This window comes from Falco naumanni, chromosome 11 (genome assembly GCF_017639655.2).
Source record: "Falco naumanni isolate bFalNau1 chromosome 11, bFalNau1.pat, whole genome shotgun sequence".
NCBI classification, from domain to species: domain Eukaryota; kingdom Metazoa; phylum Chordata; class Aves; order Falconiformes; family Falconidae; genus Falco; species Falco naumanni.
In genome coordinates this window covers 35,161,122-35,184,430 of record NC_054064.1, presented here as the reverse complement: position 1 = coordinate 35,184,430, position 23,309 = coordinate 35,161,122, and the positions used below count along the sequence as shown (strand labels likewise).

Sequence of the window (23,309 nt, the reverse complement as noted above, 5' to 3'; positions counted from 1 at the left end):
TCCCCTTGCCCCGAAACCCGGCATCCCCCAAACTCCCTTTGTCAGCCAGATCGGGATGCCTGGTTGAGGGTTCCCCAGCAGAAGCAGGGTGCAAGGCATGGTGGCAGGTCTTATAAATGACCTGAAAAGGAGGCTGAAGCACACTGGCTTTGGTGGGATGTGTGCCTTTCTGAACTGGTGATTTTAAAACAATCATTACAAAAGCAGAGGCAGGCAGTACTCAGTCACTACTAAGAGAAGTAAACATGTGCTCAGTGAAGAGGCAGCATGGTTATAGTTCAGAATGTAGAGGAGAGCTAACATTTCTGAGTTCTCTAAAAGGGCTCAGTAAAATCCTTTATTGTGACAGAACTGTAACAATGGATCAAAATTCATTATTATGCTGTAATGACGCCTGGAGATATAACCTTTTCTTTCAAACTTTGGAAAAGCTTTAATGGAGCTCAGTTTCCTGGGGGAGACTTTGTAGTAAGTATATAGAATGCAAAATGGAAGGCAAACTTGTGAAGAGATACCAGGATTTAATAAAACTGAAGCTTTGATTAGTTTTCTTTGTTTGCTTCTATGCTTGATCAAGATGAAGCACAGCCAGCAGCCAAGTGAAAAAGGAACTCAGTGTGTGTGTTCCAAACAAAACATTACATTTACCTCAGTTTGGAAAGACAACTCAAGCATGTCAAGATTTTGTAACACTGAGGTAGCGAAGCAGCACCATGCTGCACAAATTAGGATTATTTAGAAGGTATCCGTGACACTCTAATCAGCAGGGAAGGATCTACCTGCCTAAGAGGAGTTAAAATATCTTTAAATATCTTTAAATGTGGGGGGGTCGGAGAGGAAGAGCCACGCAGCAGACCCACTGCTGTATGTTTTTGCACAGAGGCTGCCCCAAGCAGGATCAGCTCTGTGCAGAGTTGTGGTTGGTCCCTCCTTCTCTGCACAGTGCAACTGCACTACTCTGTTATCCTAACAAATCCACAATTTAGGAATCAGCTGTACTTTTCCAAGCAATCCATAAATAGGGTGAAGTGTTCCAAGTAATTCTGAGTGTTTACACACTAATTCATTTTTCAAGCCATTGTGATACTATCAGAGAATGTAAATATATATTGCTTGCAGGGACAAGTAATCTACCATAGACCCTAGCAACCAGAAAGCTGGAAAGAGCTGGAATAACATCTGCCCACTTCTGAGCTTAACTAGGTCTAACTGGACATCTAGCTGAAACAGCAAGGCACTGTTCAATTACTGTCACTCTTGACAGAGAAAAGAAGAGGTTCTGTACCTGGTACAGAAACTTGATGAGAGAGGAAACTTTTAAAAATAACTGGAAAAGTGAGCTATTGCCACATTTGCAATCTTTTACTGCTCTATAAAAGTTGGATAGAATCAAGCTTAGGGACAAAGACAAAATACTTGCTATTTAAATGTTTGCTAGTGAAAGGCAGGCACTATATCCAAGATGCAGTACAAGAATATAGATTATGACCATGCAGGCAAAATACCTTTTGCTTATTGCAAAATGTCATTTAGCAGGAAAAGTGTTTATGAATCTATTGAAAACTGACTTCCTGATTCAAGGAAGTGATTGCAATTGATTTAATTTTCAGTAAAGAATACACAAGAGGAGGAAGAAAAATGCCAGCTGAATGCAACAAATAAAGAGCAAGGCTTTTAGAAATTAGCATCACAACACAGATTTCAAACAAACTGGGAGTGCAGGGAAAGATTCACAAAATGCTTTAGCTAAGTCAAGGCTTCCAGTAACTCTGAAGATCAAGGTTTTCACACAACAGTCACTATGCATTCATGGCACATGGCTTTTGAAGGGCTGAGCAAATTACAACATAGAAGGGTATGAATGTGGACACAACAATGCTTACATGGTATCTATCAAAAAGTTGACTGATCCAAGTAAATTCAGGAGAGTGAAAAGTATATAAAAAAAAAGTGAAAAAGTTGGCGAAAGCTTAAATGATGCAAGGAAAATGAAAGCAATATTGATGGTCTCAACAAAAAAACATAACTTGCCCATATTAGAGCTGTAGATACGAGCAAGAATAGCCAAGGAAGGAACATGAATTTCACCAGAAATCAGCTTTTAGGACAGAAAAAAATTAAGTTCTCCCAATCAGGACTTCCACAAATCACTGCCTTCAAGATTTCTAGCTTCACCTGAACCCAAATCTTGGGATGATAAATTTAACCATAAAAGTATAATGGGTTCATACAATGTAGCCATGACTCTTTCAGTTTATACCTAATCTGATTTTAGCTCCCATATATACTTTCCATCAAAATGTATAATTTGAGTATGATATTTGGAATTGTTCTGAGACCCCCACCAGATGTCAAATGAAAATTTTAATCAAACACAAGGCTGAAACTACAGAGACTCTTGAAGGCTGTACTCTGGCTTGAATGTAGGCACATGAATTGTAAAAAACTAAAGACTTTTATCTGGTCTTGGTTCAAGTTTGACTTCTGTCAGTAGGGACAAAAATCATCACCATTTCTCAATGTGAATAAAATGTATTGAGCCCAAGCTTTAACTTCAATTTACTTAAGGGCTGTGCAGACGTTGAATAAACCCAACTTGGCCATACACATAGTCAAGACCTGGGTTTATGATTTTTGTGGAGAAGCCAAGAAATCAATAAACACACCCTTTTCTATTAATGTTGTGCGTAAGTCTTTCCAACAAAACAATGCTGAAATGCTCATCTTGGTGCTGAGTGTAGGGACATATCTGAAAGTTGGAGGTAGTCTCTGGCAGGGTTTTGTCAGTCTGGTACCACCAGTGAACACTACAGTTACTAATTTTTCTTTTCTAAAGTAAAAAATATAACCCACAGAAATAGGGCTTGGAAGGTACAGCTCAAAAAGGCTGTTACTGCCTCAATGGCGCTTCAAAATTTGAGAACCATAGATGAGAAAGGAATTCTTAAGCCTGTGTTTCGAGAAATACAGCAAGATAAATCTGATCTCAGCTGAGATGACAGAAGGTTAATAATGAGTTCAGCAGAATCAGAAATTAATTGTCTTCTGTTAAGGCCACATAGAGTTTGAGATGGTGAGATCAAGCATCATTCTCTTCATGAAACCATGGAAGGGAAAAAATGAGAAAAGAATCAGAAGTGTGTAATCATCCTGGCTTTTGAAAAAAACAAGTAGTTCTGCGGGCCTGCCAGATGCAAGGGCTCCCTCCTCTCAGGGCAAGCGACAGGCAAAGCACATTCAGTGCGTGTCCCTTTCCCAGAGAACAGGGCCATGAAAAGATCCTTCTACCTTTAACACGCTGTGGGTTTAATGAAAAGCAACTGCTATTTTAAGATTTCATAGGGGATTTTATAACAAAGAGGAGTTGCAGACACCATCCCCATTACCACCAGGCTTCCATCCTCTCTTTCATCTTTCTCACTAAGCCAGCTTTCAGAAACTTTTACAGATAGTTAGAGCTATCAAATGAAGGTTAGTTGCTCAAAGGCTTGGTCCAGCCATGTTCAGCTGTTATGGCTTAAATTAATTTGATACTAAAATGGTCTTCTTTTTATTAAAGTGCTATAATCATTGTGGCTACAATCCCTCACCACAGTATTAGTAGTAATAAGCTGATACATGTCACCATTGCTGATAGCTGTCAGAACTTCTTTTTCCAGAACTGGAAAGCAAAATATAACTCCCAATTATTCTCAGAATGGAAGGACAAACTCTTTTCCAGAGTAGAGACATGAAAGATCCGTTTTCCACTCTGTTCTGTCAAGCCCCATTGCAGATTTATTTAATGCATTATGTGCATTGCATTTAATTTCAGAACTCACAAAGAGGGTTACAAGCTATGTGAAAATTTAAGGTAAAAAATTGGAGGCTCCTGTGGAGCCAGTGGCAAAATTTAACACAGAATTTCACTCTTGGTCTTTCTCTTAAGTTGTTGTGAAGATTTTCATCTGGTAATTGTGCCAGTGGGCTGACTGGGACTCACGCTGACAACACGGCTCCTGCTCTCGCACTAAAAAGTTTCAGAAGTTAAGCTACTCTCAGCACCACACATCAACCACTGATGTCCTTATAGCAGATTATCTTTTGACCCTCACAAATACGATCTGGTAAAAGTTCTGTAAGGCAATGATATGCTTTTCAGCTCTCTAGAGGGATACTGTTTTGGGTTTTCTTTTGTGGAAAACATTTAAAATCTTTCCGTGCAGAACTATTTTTCTAACAGCCGGTAGTGACAAGGCGTAAAGCTGAATGAGAAGCTCTGGACATCCGCTGTCCTAAAACAGATACACAGATTGCAGTGTTCAGACATGGGGCTCCTGGCTTGCACCATGACTGAGGCAAGAACTACAGCTTCAGAAAAGAAAGATCTCCCTCTGAGCTCTGCAGTTTGGTGGCCCAAAAGGAACCCATGGAGGGATGCAGGTATATGAAGGAGACTCAGTGTGGAAGTCGAGGATATGTGAAGTCAGAGCCAGTGGGGTGGGGAGAAGGGAAGCTTGACTGTAAGGAGAGCAAGAGGTGGTGGACACAGATGGTATGCAATGGAGAAACGAGGCAAGTACAATCACAGAAAAAGAAAAATGGGGTACTAAGACGACATTCTTCCAGGCTTTTTTGTAGGTTGATATGCTGCTTGCTTTCTGCACAGCAAATCCTAGTGAATCTACCTTATACTTTGAAAAATGGATACTCGCTAGGGTCTGGCCTAAATAGCTTGTGTTCATAACATGTCCAAAGGCCTCTAGGAATTGTGGAGGCATGTTGCTCTCATCAATAGCTTTTTTTTTTTTTTTTTTTGAGAAAGAAAAGTTGATTTAGAAAAGCTCTGTCCACTGCAAAGCTTTTCCTCACAATTTAATATACTGAAAGTCTGCAATATCAGTAATTTCTCAGTATCAGTAATAAGTAATTAGACTTTGTCATACAAGATGGGGTAAGATGCATTTGCCAAAAGATTAAAAGTACCTAGCTAGAAAGTGTTGGCAGACCTGACTTGGGCCAAAACTGAAGAGCTGACTGAATGTCCATCTCAATATTCTGGACTTACAAGGGATGTCTTGTAAAGGCAGAAGAAATGAAAAAGGCAGAAAGCTGTTTGTTCAAAGCAGTGCACAACCAGTGAGAGTAAAGCCCAACCATCCTCAGTTCAAATGATGTGCCTTTTGCATCAAAGGGCTAGCAGAACTAAGAATCATGTTTTGTCTTTAGCAAAAGGATCTTTTTCATCTAAATCTCACCATTCAATATAGTTAGGTGTTTCACCACCCTTCACTGAAATATGCTGATCACGAGACTACTTTCATAGCTAGAACAGCAACAACAGATTTTTCTCTGCATTCATCAAGGACTCAGTGCTTCCACTCAGATATCACCAAAGGAATGGAAGGAGTGCACAGTGCTGCACTAGGCTTTAGCTCTTAGCAGTGAACCCATCAGCAAATGCTTTTACCTGTAACAAATGGGCCAAACAAACCAAGAAACAGTCAGATGAACTCAGTGATTACGGAAAAATATTTAAAGTAAAAATCTCAAAACAAAGGAAACTAATGAAAGAAAGTGGCAAAATGTTATATGAAAGCACAGTGAAACTACATTGAAAATAAACTGAAAATTCCAAAACAGAGAATTAAAAAAGCCTAAACAGATTAAACAAGTATTTGTATCCATCCTTGCAGGACAGTAGAAGTAGTATTTGCCTGTGTGGGAAATTCAGTCAACAAAGACAGAAACCAATGAATTAAGTGTTTGGCATATCATCATTTCAGTTATTAAAAAATCAGAGAGTCTTCATAATGACAAGATGTCAGAACTGAGGAAAAATAGCAAGACTTGGAGGCAGAAACTGAAGAAGCCTTAGCTGATATTATCAGAAGCTGACTTAATTCAGGAGACACCCTAAAGACTAGAAAGCAGCAGTACAAGGTACCAGGAACACACCAGGAAATTACGAGACCAGGCAGCTCGCTGCCAGCTGTGTGGGGAGCACTGGAAGCTGTAAGGGGATCAGGAGGTGCAGCATCTGCTGCAGTGAAGCACTGCCTGGTCAGGAGCAGCTGACGGCTGCAGGGCAGGCATTATAGATAAAACGGTTTGGGTTGGAAGGGACCTTCAAGGTTGTCTAGTTCCACCTCTCCTGCCACGGGCCTGGACATCTTCCACTAGACCAGGCTGCTCCAAGCCCTGTCATACCTTGCCCTGAACACTGCCAGGAATGGGGCACCCACAGCTCCCTGTTGATCCCCGCGGTCACTGCTGCCAGGGCAAGTGAGGTGCCACAGGGCAGAGAGCACAGGGCTTTTCAGGGTGTGCTTGCTGCCCACCTCCGCTTCATGGGGGAAGGTGAGAGCCGAGACCTCTCTACCTGCTCAACCGTGCTGCGGAGAGCCCTAGCGCTGCTGAGGAGGAGGATGCCCAGGGGATCAGCGCCACACCAGCAGCTCGTGTTGCGGGCAGGCATACCTCAAACGCAGTGGAGAATACAGAGTTTGTGCGCGCCTTTCCAAGACTTCCCTCAATTCATCCTGAATGGCTCGGAACTGCTTACTGCAAAGCGTTGCAATCAAATCACTTGCTAATGAATTGTAATTAGTTCAAAATGTATTAGAAGAGAATCTGAATTGCACTTAACAGTTTGATTGTCCTAATGGCTCCTGCTAATTAATGGCACTGTTTGAGTAAGTGACCGTTATGGACTGTTTCATTTTGCACTGACTCAGAATATTATATGGAGTTTAACATTACTGAATAAAAAGTGAGGAACAGACATTTCTTGACAAGATTTTACTTGATTATGAAGACAACAGATTCAATTTTTCATTTGAATTTTTTTTTAGTTTTATTTGCTAAGCAGAATTGTATTTTATAAACTTGGAATTTGAATTTGAATTTAAAAATCTAGGAAAAATAAAAAAATGTATAATGTCAAAAAGAAGCATTTCAAAGGCCTCTGAAGTGTGCGTTCAAGCTTTCTTAGAGTAAAAGAATTTTGGTAAGTGACATGGGTTTTGAAAGTATTTAGTCAATCCAAAGTGCACTGAAAATACTCTTTGACACACAAATTTTATGTAGCTCTGCTACAGTAAAATTGCAGAATATGGCTTAAATTAATATACTTAGATTAAGCCTCCATCTGTATAGTCAATATACACAGATGAACATATCAGCAATAGTCTTCTAAACATCATACATTTACCAGAACCATGCAGAAACACCGTATCTGCACATTTAAATAAATTGGGTATGTAATAGGTAATGGTTAACAGTAGCCATTCTTATGTTCTTGTAGCAGTTTTAATGTGAGCAGATGGATGCACTCATACATTGCAGTAGATGAATAAAGTAAAGTGTGCTGAAATTTGGAGAGCATAAAGCATAATTTTTGCCAGTATTGCTAACCTAGGGCACATAAATCTGTGTGGTTTGAAGACTGGTTTGAAGTGATACCGTTTGTAGACCACATTTTTCAGGCTAAATTAAAGAAGTGTGCATTTTCTTTTGCATTAGTGATCTGATTTTCTTCTTTAGTCTGCAAGGATACTTTTTCTTTTGTAACCACAGAGTTATTGTTTCATATAAGAAATAACTTCAAGAGCAGATAGTAATTTTTGAAAGTATCCTTTTGAACCTAAAGTTCTTGTGCACTGAGAGCAAATTCAAGAGTTTATCATCATATAGATGCTCGGCTCTCAAATTTGTCACTACAGGCCACTGCCGGAGGCAGGACAATGAGTTTGGTGGGCTTCAGCTTGCACACCTGTGACTGGTCTTAAATATACACACACTGCCTCCTTGTTACGTTTCACATCCCAAGAAAATTCCTGTTTATAAAGGACAAATGCTACATTTGAAGTTGCTCCCTTCACAGGTGTCCTTTGCACAGCTGTCAGCATGTGTACACCTGGAGCAAGAAAACAGACCTCTCCCGTGTGCAAGCCATGCTATGTTCTTGGAGACGCCACAACGATGCCCAGAAAATTGCTCCTGCCTCATATTTTATGAGAATTTCATACCAGAACCCTGAACTGGGCACAGTCTCACAATCAGTTTACTTCTTTGCTCAGAAAAGGGAAAAAACAGCTTTTTCCAAGAGAATGAATGTCTTTCACAAGGAATCTTCCACTGCAGCTATCGGTGTCACCAGGAAATGAAAACTTACAGCAAGATGCAGGAAAATGTTATTTATGGTATCACAACTATAGGACTGGTCAGCTGAGATATAACCAAAATGTATGTTTCTGTAATGTGGTTTTAAAACAAGTGGTTAAGCTAGTGGAGTGACAGTGAAGGAAACCCATTTTGTAACTCATTACATTTGTAACTCACTTCACCCTACTTTTTAAAACACTTTTTTGTAGAAGCTTTCTTTTCACAGCGCTCATACATATGAAGGAGCTGTTTACAAGCCAGCTATTGCTGCTAAAAAGTGCAACAGCTATTCAGCACTAACTCTGCCTGGTTGCTTTTCTTTCAATACAGCTATAAGTAATTTTGGTTGGCCCACTTCCAAAGCAGAAGTTAGTGCAGAATGGATAGTCAGAGTGATGTAGGCATGACACAGAAAACTTCCACTTAGTAGAGATGATGTTTCCTGCTTCTAACAAAGGCTGAACATTGGTGGGCCAGATGTGACAAAATACTGGGTTTTAGCAGTTGCATCCTTCAGTGACAACTGCAGTTCCACCAATGTGACTTGTAGTGGTTTGTATAAAACCTCTGAGTCTGATCTAATTCAGTTTCATTTCCAGAAGGGAATCTGGATACTTGACTCACACAGACTCTCTCCTACTTCTCTGCCAGTGGCACTGTCAGCTGGCTCCCAGGCTGGGATTTACCTACCATACCTCTGAGTGTCAGCATTAGGCACTCAGTCTAAATGAGATGAGTACTTCCCTCCTCACAACAGGCACAGGCTCATTCAAGGTTCCTCCCTTTCCAAGACAGGCACAGATGGGAGGGATTGCCTTCTAGAGGTCTCTACATTTCTGCATCGACCTTAGCGAGGCTAGTGACTAGTTTAACTCAGGCATCAGAGGGGCAAAAGTAGGTGACATGAATTAATGTTTTGGATTAAAAAAATTATACTGGGGAAATATACTAGATAGCATAAATTGTAAAAAGACTGTCTCACAGGACTAGTGTATGCAGATAGGGCATAAATAATTTGTAAATTTCAGATATCTGTCAGTGAAATTATTGTAAGCTTGAAGTGGACTACCATCTGTTAAGTCACTCAACTAAAATGTATTAAAGCCTCCCATGAATGTGAAAGCATCGTGCCACAATTCCCCAGTCCAATTGCTGCAAGCAGACCTTCCTCCAAGCTCCATCAGTGTTAATATGACACTGCATAGTTACCAGAGTTTTCATACCTTGGTGATTTTTCTAAGAAATGGGGAATAATGATTACTATAGCTTTTTATTACACACATATTCTAGCTTATTTGTTCCATTTAGCCAATATTACTTGGAGCTTCTGACATGCATGACAGTTTAGGTGCTTTGGGACATGGGTTAGTGGTGGGCTTGGCAGTGCTGGGTTAACAGTTGGACTCAATGATCTTAAGGGTCTTTTCCAACCTAAATGATTCTGTGACTCTCTAAGTACAGGTGAGACCACAGACCATCACTGTTGCTTTGAGGCTTCACATTCCCTGAATTTTTAGGATAAAGAAACCTACCTGTTCAAATCACGATGTATGATTGGTTGTGTCAGATTGTGGAGGTACTCCATGCCTTTGGCAACATCTACAGCAATGATTAATTTAGACTGCAGATCAAGAGTTCTGTATTTTTTTGGGGAAAAAAATACTCAAAGTTAATAAACAGACAAAAAGTATCTGTAAATTATTCTTATCATTAATTCATGGAAGCTTTTAATTTGTTTTAAATACAAACCAATGTTATATAATCTATGCAATGTAAATGTACACAATCCAAAATAATGACAATATCAATTTTGTGATTACTTATTAATTTCCCTTGTAAACCTAATGTTTAGCTTTTATTCAGATTATTTGTGTTATTTCCTCTGTTGTTTTATATTGAAAAGAATAACATTTACATCGGCATAGATTTACTAGTTTTCCAAATCCTGTACCACAATCCCAAGCAGAGAACAAGCAGAATACCTCTTCTGTTCATGAAGCAGGGAGAAGAGTGATCCTCCAGAAATATACTGAGTGACTATAGCAAACTGGCTTGGGTCATCTAAGCAAGCTCCCACAAACTGGATGACACACGGATGATTCAGTCGGCAGAGAATGGAAACTTCACGGCAGAACATGTCCACATCAGATTTGGAGCAGTAGGTATTGGCTCGATAGCTTAGAATTTACATGAGAGAAAACAGTAAGGCAAAAATACCCTAAGATATGGTTTTTTTTAATACTTCAAACTAGGTCTTTAACCAAACAAGATGCAAAAGTCTGATAAACTTACCGTTTGATTGCAACAATTTTATTCCTGCACCGTCCCTTATATACTTTTCCAAAAGATCCTAAAATGGTTTAAAATAAATAAGAACAAAGATACTTATTATGAACATCAGACACCTAAAGTGCATGCGTTTTTATTTCTGGTACCTGAGCCGATGATCTCATGGAACTCTATTTCAGAGAGCTGAAGATGGAAATGTGATGGCAAACCAGCACGAAGGAGAAGAACATCTGCCTTTTCTGCAAAAAGAAAACACTTACCCTATTTGTAAAATGCAGGGTCATGGGGAAGGACAGAATATAAGCATTTACATTCACAAAACTGTTGCACAGTAAAAGCTCATTTTCCTCCTGTAGATTGGCTGACTGGTAATTCCATTGCCTTTTCAGTAAACACAGTAAACCCCAATAACAGACAAGTACTTGCAATGCTACAGTTGCCTTGGGCTTTCTTGGCTTTAAAATCTTATCACTGATGAACACTGTCCCATAAGCACATTCTGCCTGTATGATGTGATGGTTGTGTAAAATTCTTTATACGGAGAATTAGTTCTTTTTTCTGTATAGCTAGTGCTCATTACTAATGCAGGGTATGTTTTTCCAGATCTGACCGACTCTTTACCGACATGGGGAACCTAAATTTTGCAACTTACTTCAGTTAGCAAGCATCTCTACCTTGTTAATCTTTTTGGTTTGTTACTATAAGGTTTATCAGAATATTTCTAAGCCAAACATTTCAATGCTGTTATGTAAAGGATGCAAGGATTCGATTATATCCAGAGCAAGTATCTGAAGTGGAAAATTGAAAGTACCACAAAAAATTTAGTATTTTAAAGTACAAATATTTATCTAAATATTTTATATGTGTTTCAGATTAACACAAATTCTTTTTGGACATAATTTTTCTTGTAAAGATAATCCAGGCATTTTACAGTGGAATTCAATACAATATTTGTTTGCATTCATGGGTATGTGTGTATTTCATTAGTACTAATTCACAATCACATCCTTTTCTCCAAATAAATATATTTTTTAAAGTAAATGAAAATAAGATCAACGCAGGAATTATGATGATGCTGAGCAACAAAACTAAGTATTTTGTTTCCTAAAATTATCCTAGGGATATATATCTGCTGCTTATGCACATCATTACATTTCTAAACAATGAAAATTCCAGGAATCTTGTGTAGTATGTTCAGGCTGACAAGCACCTTGGATAAGAAGACCATAAAAGTTTAAGTTTTCCCTTGCCATTGAAAATACCTTTAGTCATGCTTTTAATCTTTCCTAGAGGGGATGGAACTGACACATAGGAACCATCTGAAATAGAAGAACACAATGAATTTTATGGAATTCAAAGACAGTTTAAACACCTGTACTGATAAATTGATGAGGTAATGATTGCTTAAAGAAAGAATGAATAATAAGGGGGTGAAAATACACACAAGCAAATGGCTTAAAAAGACATATGATTGTTTGCTGGTCCTGGCTGGGAGAGAGCTCCTTCCCTTCGCAGGAGCGGGGATGGGGCTGTGTGCTGGGTTCGGCTGGAAGCAGCCCTGGGAACACAGGGATGGCTCAGCCATTGCCGAGCAGCGCCTGCACAGCGCCGGGGGCTGTTCTGCTCCTCACCCCCCACAGCCAGCAGCTGGGGGGCACAGGGAGCTGGGGGGGGACATGCCGCGCCAGCTGCCCCCCCCGAGCCCAGGGGTACCCACCCCGTACGGCCTCACACTCAGCACGGAGCGCTGGGGGGAGGAGGAGGAAGGGGGGCCGCTGGCAGCGATGGCGCTGGTTTCCCCCAGCCCCGTTAGGTGTGCTGGAGCCCTGCTGCCCTGGGGGGGCTGAGCACCTCCTGCCCTGGGAGGTGCTGGGGGAACGCCTGGGCTGGCTCTGCTTGTGCACACAGCTTGTGCTGTACCTGGGGAGCTGCCTTCATCTCAGCCCACCCGTTTTCTCACTTTCACCCTCCCGAGTCTCTCCCCACCCCGCTGGGGGGAGGGAGCGAGCGGCTGGGGGGGCTGAGCTGCTGGAAGGCATTAAATCACGACAGATTGTGATGTTATATTGCTGTGCTCTTGAAAGTAATTTTTATGTAGCTTCACTAAACACTGTAGAACAATACTGACTTTCCCTGCTGTTAATGAAGGACAACATAGCCTTTTCTGTTGGAAGGAACTCAGATCAGATTCACAGATTCTAACAATTGGGCTGTGAACACACTGCAGTGTTTAGTTCACTGATGAGATTTTCCAAAAGACCTCAGCTTTCTCCATGTACCAAAAAAATAATCTTTTGTTTTTCTCCTTAAGTGGGAGTTGAGTTCTTTTAACAATGAACATCAAAAAATCTGTCTGGGTATGTTAATTGCTTGCCAAAAAAAATTTCCAGTACATGCATAACTTAATTCCCTAAAGATCTACAGACATTTGAGATATACTACACCTAAACCTGGAACAGGTTGAAGTATGCAGGAAGCAGATCAATCCTGCTGCTGACCTTAGGGCTCCTTCTGCTTCTGCGACAGGAGGAGTCAATGACGTGGCCAAGCTGCAACATATGACATACCCTTTCTGTTGGCAGCATTCTCAACACACTGCAAAATGTTTTGTTTATCCAACTGCTTGTGTTAACATTCTTCTTGGCACTTGTCATTTAGTTGCCAATACAAATTAGTATTTTTGTAGCAAAAAAGGTAATTAATTCTTCCCAAAGGGGAAAAAGATATCCAAAGATACTAAAAAATATGAAGAGACCGAGTATAGAAATACACAAAATGTCAGCAAACAAACATCAGAAATAGACATAAGTAGAGGGCACCTCGAGAATGACGATTCTTAGGACACTAATTTCATTTGTTCCAGACAGAATTGATCCAAATCCCCCTGACATCAGTGGAACATTTCCAGAGACTTCAGTGGTCTTTGGATCAGACCCTTCAGTTAGAGAATAAAGTGATTTCTCAGACCATACCTCCTCCAGGTTGCGAGTATTCATTACAGGGTGATTCATCTTGAGGTCTCTTATAATGCTTCAGAAGGGTCACAATGGCATCATGACCTAAGAAAGAAAGAGGAAATACAAGGGTTTGCAGGTAAACTCAAGGTTTTTTTTTGTTTTTTAATTCACTTATAGAAAATTGGGGGATTTAAAAAAAAAAAAGTACAATGTGCCTATAAAACATGTAAACAAAGATACAGCGCTGCTGATCTGAAACATACTAGTATTCTTTACTACAGAAATACAGGGAAATACCTACCAATAAATACAAGCATGTTATGTTCATGAGTCCACCTAATCCTAAATGGTGATATATTTCAATGGAAAAAGCCCTCCTACAGAAATCCTGAAATGGAAGTTGGCAATAGTCTTCAATGGGCCTTACAGGGAAAACAAGTGCCTGAAAATATTTCTTTTGGTGTCCACAACTGGACAAAATGTGTATACTATATATTGCTGTAGACAGCTGCTATACTCATCATTCTGCTTTGCAAGAAGCCAGAAGAGAGCATGCACAACATGCTCCCCCTCTCAGATGTTTGATGCACAAAGTTGGAAATATTCAAAATTCCTTTCTAAACCTTCCAAAGATGAGTTTTCCCTCAGTAATTCCACAATTTTTGCCAATACCAGGTTTTTGAAAGGCCTTTGAAACCCATAGTTTTACTATATTGCAGTGATTCTCATAATAAATGGTACTGCAATGCTTTTGGAGGAGGGGGGAATGACGCAGAAGTCATGGAGTCACGAACAGGACAGAAAATTAACACATTGCTATACATGTAGGACAGTACAACAGGAACCATGGAAAATGCCTTGCTTTGATCTATATATGCAAGAATTTAAGATTACTGACTGATTCATTGTTCCCTGTAATGCCTCCTTCAGTAATAAAATTAAAACTCATGCACACACCAGAGGGACAAATAGCCTTTTCTGAACAGGCTGCATGTTTGCTATTTTAGCAGCACATAAATACTCCTGTTCTTGAGTTTGTGTTTTTGTGTTGAATTAAACTGACGTTTAACAGAGTATCTGAGAAGACAAATAAAAGGGCTGGGTTTTATTATGTTTCATGCCAGGAACTGGAAATCAGATGGTGACAGCTCTTCAACTACAGGGTCTGAGGGGTTATTTTATAGTGCTGTCTCTTTCCTGTGCTGTTCTTGCCTTCCTGTACTGTTCCTACGGATTTTGTAGCAGAAACTAGAAAATGGAAATACCTTTCTCATAAGCCCACATCAAACAGGTCTGCTCATCCTTTTCTCCACTGGATCTGCTGGGATCACAAGCTACCAGATTCATATCAGCTCCATTATCCAGTAAAAACTGTACAAGTCGAATATGACCATGGTAGCAAGCACAGTGTAATCCTAGAACATCAGAGAAGTGTGGTAAGCACAACTGTCACAGAACCATTTAGGTTGGAAAAGACCTTTAAGATCATCAGTCAGAACATCATAATAGGACTTGCAGCAACAGCTATAAAGTGCAAATTTATTTTCTCGATAAAGGAATATATTATCAAAAAATACCTGAGGCAAAAGGTGAAAATGAAATATTAATGCTGCAAGAACCAATCTATTGCCTGCTACTTAACATGTCAGCATTTACTCTGCCACCTGCAAATCACATTTAACAACTTTGTGAGGAAAAGCAAGTAGAAACAATGAAGTTTTTTTGTTTGTTGCCTGCAGCAGGCACATGGAAGTATGCAGCCCTTCAGACACTATATCCTATACGCCTACTACCTAGCAGAATAATACTTGGGCCCAATTCTTAAAATGACTTAGAATCCTATGGGAGAATCAGTTTACATCATGTTTTGTTACTTATATACAAGCTAATGAGCCTGACACATTCTCAGTGAAGTCTTATCACTTCTACACCTGCCTGCAAACATATTTCAATAGAATTGTGATCTGTCCGAAAGGTAAACGGATGTTGATCATCAGATTACCATGGGAATTACCCTGGAAAAAATTTTTTTGGTGCTGGTATATGCACTTGCACAGAATAAGGATGATGATGTTACCTGTATGTCCATCTCTTCCCTGGTGATTGATGCTTACAACATTCTGGTCAAGAAGAAATTTTACAAGTTCTATGTTCTTTCCATAGGTGCAAGCACTGCAAAAATAAAGGGAGAAGGGAACATTATAGTCCATAAAAGGACAAATATTTTGTGTAGCTAAAACTTTTAAAAGAATTACAGAGATAAAAATGTAGTGACAGAATAAAGGATCTTCAGAAATGTGCAAATGTGTGATTAATCCACCAAAACATGTTCATTTCTATTGTTTCAGAAACACTCTTAATTATTGCTGTATAAATTAATTTTGCATAGCTATGCGAAATTAATAGTCTGTTTTGCAAAGTGCCTCTTAAATAACACTTTACAAACATACGGCACCACGAGCAAACTGTGTTCTGCCAGCTCATTTCTGATTTCCAGCAGGTTTCTACCCAAAACAGGCTCTAAGCTCAGCTTCCAAACTGGACAGAAGGAGAAACTGTTATTCATCCAGATGCTGATGACTGATGCCTTTCCTACTTTTCTCTCTCTTGCTTGCTCTCTCTACCCCCATTCACTATCGGGTTCTACCTCTTACTTCATGTCCTCTCCTGTTTCTCAGGATACAAACCTACCATCCACATTGAGCTCACTGCTCGCTTTGTTCATCTGGCTGTTGGTGGGACATTTGTAATTTTGGGTGTCATGTTTCATGCATGTGTAAGTGCAATTCTATTGATAATAGCATTTTAACCATCTCACCTGTGGAAAGCTGTTTCACTGAATATGTTTTCTTTAGTGAGACTTTCTGTTCCTGAGAGCTGAATTATTTCCTTGACAACTTCAAACTTTCCATTGTAGCATGCGCTGAGGATGAAGTCAATAAAGAGTTGTTAACACCACCAGCTTTCTAATAAGGCCCAAACCATGTAAAACAGCTTCTCCACGTGACTCACAGATGTAAAGGTGTGTCTCCATAGATATTCACCACATGGGGCTGAACTTCAAAGCTGCTCTGCAGTAAGAACTTTACAATTTCATGGTGTCCAAATCGACAGCAGAAGTGCAGAGGAACATGATCTTCATTGTCTTGAGCATTCACTGCCATTTGACCCAGAAAGAGACCAAAGAAAGTATTTTATACTTAACATAGCTTGTTTTGGATATTTAGTAATGCTATATGTTTTGTACTTACGTGTTTTGAAACCTCCTGCTATAATATTTATGGCCCTATTTCTTTAAAATTGAAATTTCTGTGAGCTTTCATATATCAAAACTGTATTACTCAGTGACACTTGTAGTACATTGTCAAGATGATTTTTTGGACTTAGGGTATAATTTCTTTCTTCCAGTAGCAGATGTATTGAATATTTTGATGTAGCTTTCCATGAACAAATCACAAGTTATAAATGACCCTCAGAAAGAGCAACTGCGAAGCAAGCTATGTAGTTACCACAGGTAAGAAAGCAATTCACTGAGTTATTCCAAATGCATGGAAAAATGCAGATCCCCATTTCTGAAACCATCTAATTTTGACTGCTGGTGTTTTAGTATAGCAAACATTGATACTACACACTTTTTACCATGAATGTCTATTAAAAAATGATTCTGTAATAGAACAACATAAACCCAACAATTCTTGAGAACTGCTATTACCAAGTGAACAGTGCGAGACTATGGCTGCATGTGCACTGACGTAAGCACGACTGGGAACCTTCCTGGCATTGAGGCCAAGTATCACAGAACTGCTGGTATCTACCAATACAGCGAACTATTTTAAGGGCAGTTGCATGCAACCTGTCTACTGGGGAGCCATCCCTGGAAGATCTTTGACCCACAGGCACGAATCGTTTGACACTGCCATTTATTCTGGAACACAACCATACTGGGGAGTCTTCTGCCTGTTGAACAGGGCCAGCAATTGCATTCCAGCACCTGGGAACCTTCTTAAGCATACCTGAAATGGATATGAATATACTTTCTGTGGCTTACTCTTTATCTAGTAGGAAGCAAAGAAGAGACTGGACAAGGCTCTGGGCAGAGTTCTCCATTGGTACAGAGACATACAAATACTGGTTTAATTATCCAAAAAGGGTCTTTATTCAGTTTTAAAAGACAGCATGTATTTCTGTGATTCTTAGCATATTTTTTCTATGTTTAGAGATAGAACAACCATAACTGGTTGATATCACAATTGATAGAACTGACAAATTCAGTCTACTTTGTGCAATTTTTAGTTCTCAATTCAGTCTAGCATGAGATCTTTGAGACCATTTACAAGAAATTAATAGATTACTAAGGAATAATCTGTCCATTAGAGGTGTCCAGACTTGTACCACACAGGCTTTTAAGCCCAGCTTTGACAAATGTCTTGCAGGAACAATTCTTTCCTATAACTGAACCTCCCTGAGAGAAAAGGTAAACCAAACACATTCTGAGGTTCTGTCTTCTCTTGATTTTCTCTGAGTATAAAATACAATGAAAATTAAAATAAATCCATTTAAAAACCTTTCTGAAGTAATGCTGAATGCTCACAGAAATGGACAGTCCTTTAAAATAATCTTGTTTTATAACATCACTGATGTCTACTGACAGATGTTTCCAGAGGTGAATTCTGTTTCAGGCCAAACAAACAAAAAAAAAAAAAAAGGGAAAAAAAAGGAATCCATGTAACTTACATTAAGTTTGCGGCTCACAAATGTCATTAACTGCTCCCACTAACCTTCCTAGCAATCTTATATTAAAAGGAGTAAAGAAAACTGTTTTATTTCTCTATTCTAAAATGATAATCCACTTTATAGATTCATGTGACATGGTATCCTTTATTTTTATTATGATGCAGTACCAGACACATTAATTCTAAAGTACAATAAATAAGAGGGAAATAAATGTCAAAGTTTTATAATAATAAATGTCAGCATTTTAGAATATATACCCTCAGAATGGCCTAAAGGTCATCAGGGGTCTCAGGACCATGAGCTTCTACAACACAAGGTCTAAGGTGGAACAAGGGAAAACAACGTACCTTCTCATTTGTTCATGCAGTTGGAAATTATGTCAAATACTTGCAAGCCATTTCCTTTGGCTCTGGAAGGATATATAACTAAAACAACTCTGGATGGTGTTTTTTGTTTTAATTGATAGCTTTTTTATTTCAAAATGAATTATGACCGGTAAACTGGAATATTGTCTTAAAAAGGAGAAGTTGAGAGCCAAAAGAAAATAATATCAGTGCAAACCACTTTAGAATAGAGTTATAGCAAAAAAGTACATCATATTGACTCAGAAATTACTAAAAAAAAAAGTACAGGAGAGTTCTTCAAATTTAGATTTAAAAATATTTTTCTATTAAATTGAGGATAGATAGTACAATTGTCATGGTAGTCAGAGACTAAAAATTGAGGGTGCCTTACAAGTAAACAGTAAAAATGAGCAAATGCTAAGTTCTTGTCTGGAACAAAATGGAGTACTGTAGAAATTAGTCTTCAGACTGAGCCATTATGTAGGTCAAAAGTAACAGGTGAAACCATTACAGTAAATAAAAGGATGATAAGAAGACAGTGCAAGTCTGTTTTATAAAAATAATGGAAATTGTCCAAGTCCCAATGAGTGATAACACTTTAATATTCAGAGAAGCATGACTGAACATGCCTGGATTTTTAATAACAAACTCTGGTTTTAAATTTACAATTGATTGTATTTGGCACAGGTGGCAGCAGTTTTCAAAGATACTTCAAAAAAGAGGAACTGCAACTCTAGGCAGCTCAGTAGTACTGAAAACAGACAAATTTTATTAGAAGTCCATAGGAATTATAAAACCAAAAAATATATTTTATATCACATGGTTCCTGAAAGAAACCACCAGTGTGAAGAATAAAAAATAGCATTTAGCTTATGTGAAGCAAAGGAAATGCTTGCTTCCTGGCCACCAACTAGTTCTTCAAATCTGTAGATATTCCATTTCTTAGCTACCCCATCAGGCTATAAAACAGTTTTTTACATGTAGTTTTTTTCTTTCCTTTGGAAAGGAACAGTTTTTGAAGGCATGCAAACATTCACATTAGAGGTCCTACTTCTACATTCATGGATTTGAGAAGCAGTTATTTCCAGGCCCTTCCTGATTTCAAAGAACTGGAACAATAGAAAAAAAAAAAGTGGAATGTACTGATAATTCTAGATTACCCTTACTTCTTAGAAAAGACAACCAGCCTTTCATTCACCCATTCCTTTTTCTGGTGGGGTGTCGGGACACCACCAGAAGCGTGGCCATACAATCAGGCCAGCTGACAGCACAACAGGTGAAAATCACAGCTCTGTTTTCAGTATTCAAGCTTCTCTTCCTTCACATACATGGCAGGTGAGACTGAGAAACAACAAATAAATACTTGACTTGGACTTTGGTTCAGAAGTCAGCCCTCTTGAGACCCAAACATGTACCCTTCTGGTTACCTAAAGGGCTCAGCAGCTAGACAACACACCTCTCAGGGTCAAGACCATAAACAGGCAACTGCTAAAACAAGCAAGTCATCTGGATCTAACACGTGTTGCTGAATATCTGTTCTTAGAAACTATATAGAGAAAAGTTGGGCATGGACGTGAGTATAGTGAAGCTACAAGAAAAGCAAGGAGGAGACAAAACAGTTCAGTGCAATGAAATGAGGAAAGAGAATGGGTATGTAGGAATCTTGATGGTTTCTCATTTTAATGATCTCCCTTTTCTACTTTACTAACTTTAAAAGAATAATTCTTTTCATTTTGTTTATTACAATTACCCTAGGAGAAAAAATCTACCAGATTACAAGAATGAATCAAAACTTATGAAGTGAAACTTTGTATCCCAATTATTGCTACATTCTACCATTTGAATATTCTAAAATATAAAACCGAATTTCCTGACAGAATAAGTAATGCAAGTTGGTACCAATCATACTGACTCAGTAATGTAAAAAAAAAAAAAGTCTCTAGGGTTTTGGAAGGTGTAAAAAAAAAGAAAGAAGGAAGTAGAAGCTGTTAAAAATAGAAATGAGAAATTCCATGCTAAATCAGTTTGTAAAAATCTCAAGATAGTTAAGGTGCTTTAAGTGATAGCAGCTAGTAATGGCATGCTGGTCTTTGAGATACATTAATGATCTCAAAATGAATTTGGAGCTTAAAGGAATCTGATCAGTACCTCAAGAAATGTGCTTGACAGGTCTTATGCAATTTCTGAAAATACAGAGAATTTACTTAAGTCCTCTACAGTTATTTACATTAAAAAAAATTACCAGATTAGCACCTGGAGAGCTGACAGTACATGTAACATACTGGTTGTCACAGCACTCTCCAAGCTAGCCAGCTGCAACAAGGTCTTTTACCATCACCTACCAAGTTAACTTCACCAAGTAGTTAACACACCTTGCCCCAGCACAGCCACCAATCCCCCGCAAGACCTCACAGATCCATCTACTGTTTAAGTTGTTCCTTCATACTCTTCGTGCCAGTCCCTCTGCTACCTTCTCCTAGTCTCTCCCCACCAAAGGCACACTCGCCTTCTACTCCCTCCTCTCTCTTTATTGGCTGCCCAACCACTTAACAGAACCAGCCACAGCTGCACTTTATCAGCCAACCCCAAGACAGCCCACAGCTATATATTATCAATGTTAACTAACCCAGCTTCATTCCTCTACAATTGGGTTTATATATATGCATAGGTAAAATAATAACATTTGTGATAATATATACATGGCTAGTACATTTCTTTAATATCTTTTTCTTATATATTGTGGTTGAGTTTAACAAGTACTTTGGCTATTGTTAGACTGCAGATGTTGCTATATTTCAGCAGTATTCTGACCTTTTCAGTCTGATTCAGTGGTCACTGTTTCTCTTCAGTTCCCATGGCCTCAGAGCTGATCAACGAGTCAGTCAGGTTATGTTAAAATAAATAGTTCAAGTTTATGACACCAATTACTGGTCTGCACAGATTACTACCAAAATTTCTTCACGTTGTTTCACCAATTACTTTAATTCCTAGGAATATAAGAGATGTTCCTCCACTCTTGTATGCACATAGAGTTTCAAAGTATGCTACTTCATGAGTGAAAGACTTCCCACTTCCCGTCACCTTTTACCAATGCTGAAGATTCTGTTTGTAAAGAAAGAATTTGAAACGGTGTTCCAGATTCCCTTCCTTTTGGAATAAACTAGCTAACTGATAGCAAACTTCCCACTGCCTTGTTATGGTGAGTGAACGTCTTTTCTTTTCCTCCTCTTTATTATATCAGCTCAATGCGCACACATTGAGACCGAAACATCAAGAGTGCACTATTGAAAAAATACTTTAAAATCTCATCATCACTCATCATTCTGTTTCCCTCCACACTTTTTTTTACTGTGAGAGTAGGATGTGTGTACTGTAGGCAAGACTCACAGAGAATGTGGTAAATTTACACTGTTAAAATCTAGCAAAGAAGAGGAAATTGGGGAGAAACACAGTCTTTGTGCCATTAGCAGAGTAGGAACAGGGGTATGTTAATGCTGCTGCCTTTGGCATGACTGAGCATACTGAACAAGGAAGAAGCCTCATGCTTGTTAAGCATAGTAAAGCATGTGCTAAAAAGGTTCCATTTTCTGTGGAATTGTTTGTGAACCATTTCAATTTCTCATCTGAATTATTTTAAATTCCTTGCTGTGTAATTTTCATTCATTAGGAGTTCACTATGCATTTAAGTTGATACATACCACACAGCCACATGTTTCCTTATTGGATCAATGCCTCAAAAGTAAGCTACTTCTGTATATTAATTTTAATTTCATTTTCTGCTGCTGTTTTTCACCTCTAACTTATCAATGGAAACAGAATGCACGTGAGAGGACAAACCAAGCATACTTAACTGAAGAAAACTCTCCAACTGCTTTTTTTGTTGTTTCGGTTGCCAAAAGATGATACACAAACGCACAGAGTACGTGTTAGGAAGGTAAACTCAAGATTTAACACCTGACTGTCTATAAAATACAATGTTAAAGTAAATTTCTTTAAAATAACTTTTCTTACCATCAGCTTTGCTTCCCTCTTCCATCAAGAGCTTTGTAATGTTGAGAAAGCCTTTGGCAGAAGCCAAATGGAGAGGTCTGTCTCCAACTTCACCACTTGCATTCACATCAGCTCCGAATTTCAGTAAGAGGTGGGTTACCTAAGTATTTCATTAAGGCTAATTAAAATATCACAGGAAAATAAATCTTTTGACAAAATCAGATAGAATATTGTGTTAGGTAATACTGTATGTGAGCATCTCTTTGAAGTTAAAACAGGGAGAAGAGATTCAATAGAAAACTGATTTTTAAGTTACATATCTATAAAAATATCAAAATTCTCAAAAGCAAGTGCTCATTCATTCTCTAAAATGTTATTGATGGTAAAAGGCTAGACACATGTATTTGTTTAATTGACCAGTCAACATAATAAAGCAAATGCCCTCAAAGTCCACAAATGCCAGAGCCTTAGTTTCAGTGTCTCCGATTCAAACAGATCAGTCTCTTACCACAAAAGAACCATACGAGCTTTTAGCATAATTTCACAAGACTATGACTACTTATTCAGAAGTGGCTTATGGCAATAAGCAAACTATTCTCTAGCCCAACATGCAAGGATTTTCTTACTGGATGATGAGGTGCATAAGTATGCAAACAAGCATCTCAAGACCACATCCACAGTTCAAATCCTTGCTGTCGCTCAGCTACAGATGTAGAGCACTTTCAATTATCTATGCATCTGGACTCCATTTTTTCAAAAGCTTTTCCTACAACTCCTTAATGCACTCAAAGTAACATGTCACTGGAGTGAAAAGTACACTCTACCTAGAGGTCATCCCTTGAAACATGAA

The 23,309-nt window shown here is 38.8% G+C and overlaps 1 protein-coding gene across 1 annotated transcript in view; it reads right to left on the bottom strand.

The window, feature by feature from the left end:
• LOC121095715 (serine/threonine-protein kinase TNNI3K) overlaps positions 1-23,309 on the bottom strand; it is a 116,484-nt gene that overhangs the window by 48,754 nt on the left and 44,421 nt on the right. Inside the window, exons 9-19 of the mRNA XM_040610889.1 lie at positions 22,481-22,619; positions 16,404-16,548; positions 16,210-16,314; positions 15,469-15,563; positions 14,657-14,806; positions 13,407-13,493; positions 11,697-11,753; positions 10,581-10,673; positions 10,438-10,495; positions 10,128-10,322; positions 9,678-9,782 (exon numbers count right to left, since the gene is read on the bottom strand). Of these exons, the coding sequence (XP_040466823.1) occupies positions 9,678-9,782; positions 10,128-10,322; positions 10,438-10,495; positions 10,581-10,673; positions 11,697-11,753; positions 13,407-13,493; positions 14,657-14,806; positions 15,469-15,563; positions 16,210-16,314; positions 16,404-16,548; positions 22,481-22,619 (1,229 nt within the window). The remainder of the gene's footprint in view (positions 1-9,677; positions 9,783-10,127; positions 10,323-10,437; positions 10,496-10,580; positions 10,674-11,696; positions 11,754-13,406; positions 13,494-14,656; positions 14,807-15,468; positions 15,564-16,209; positions 16,315-16,403; positions 16,549-22,480; positions 22,620-23,309) is intronic.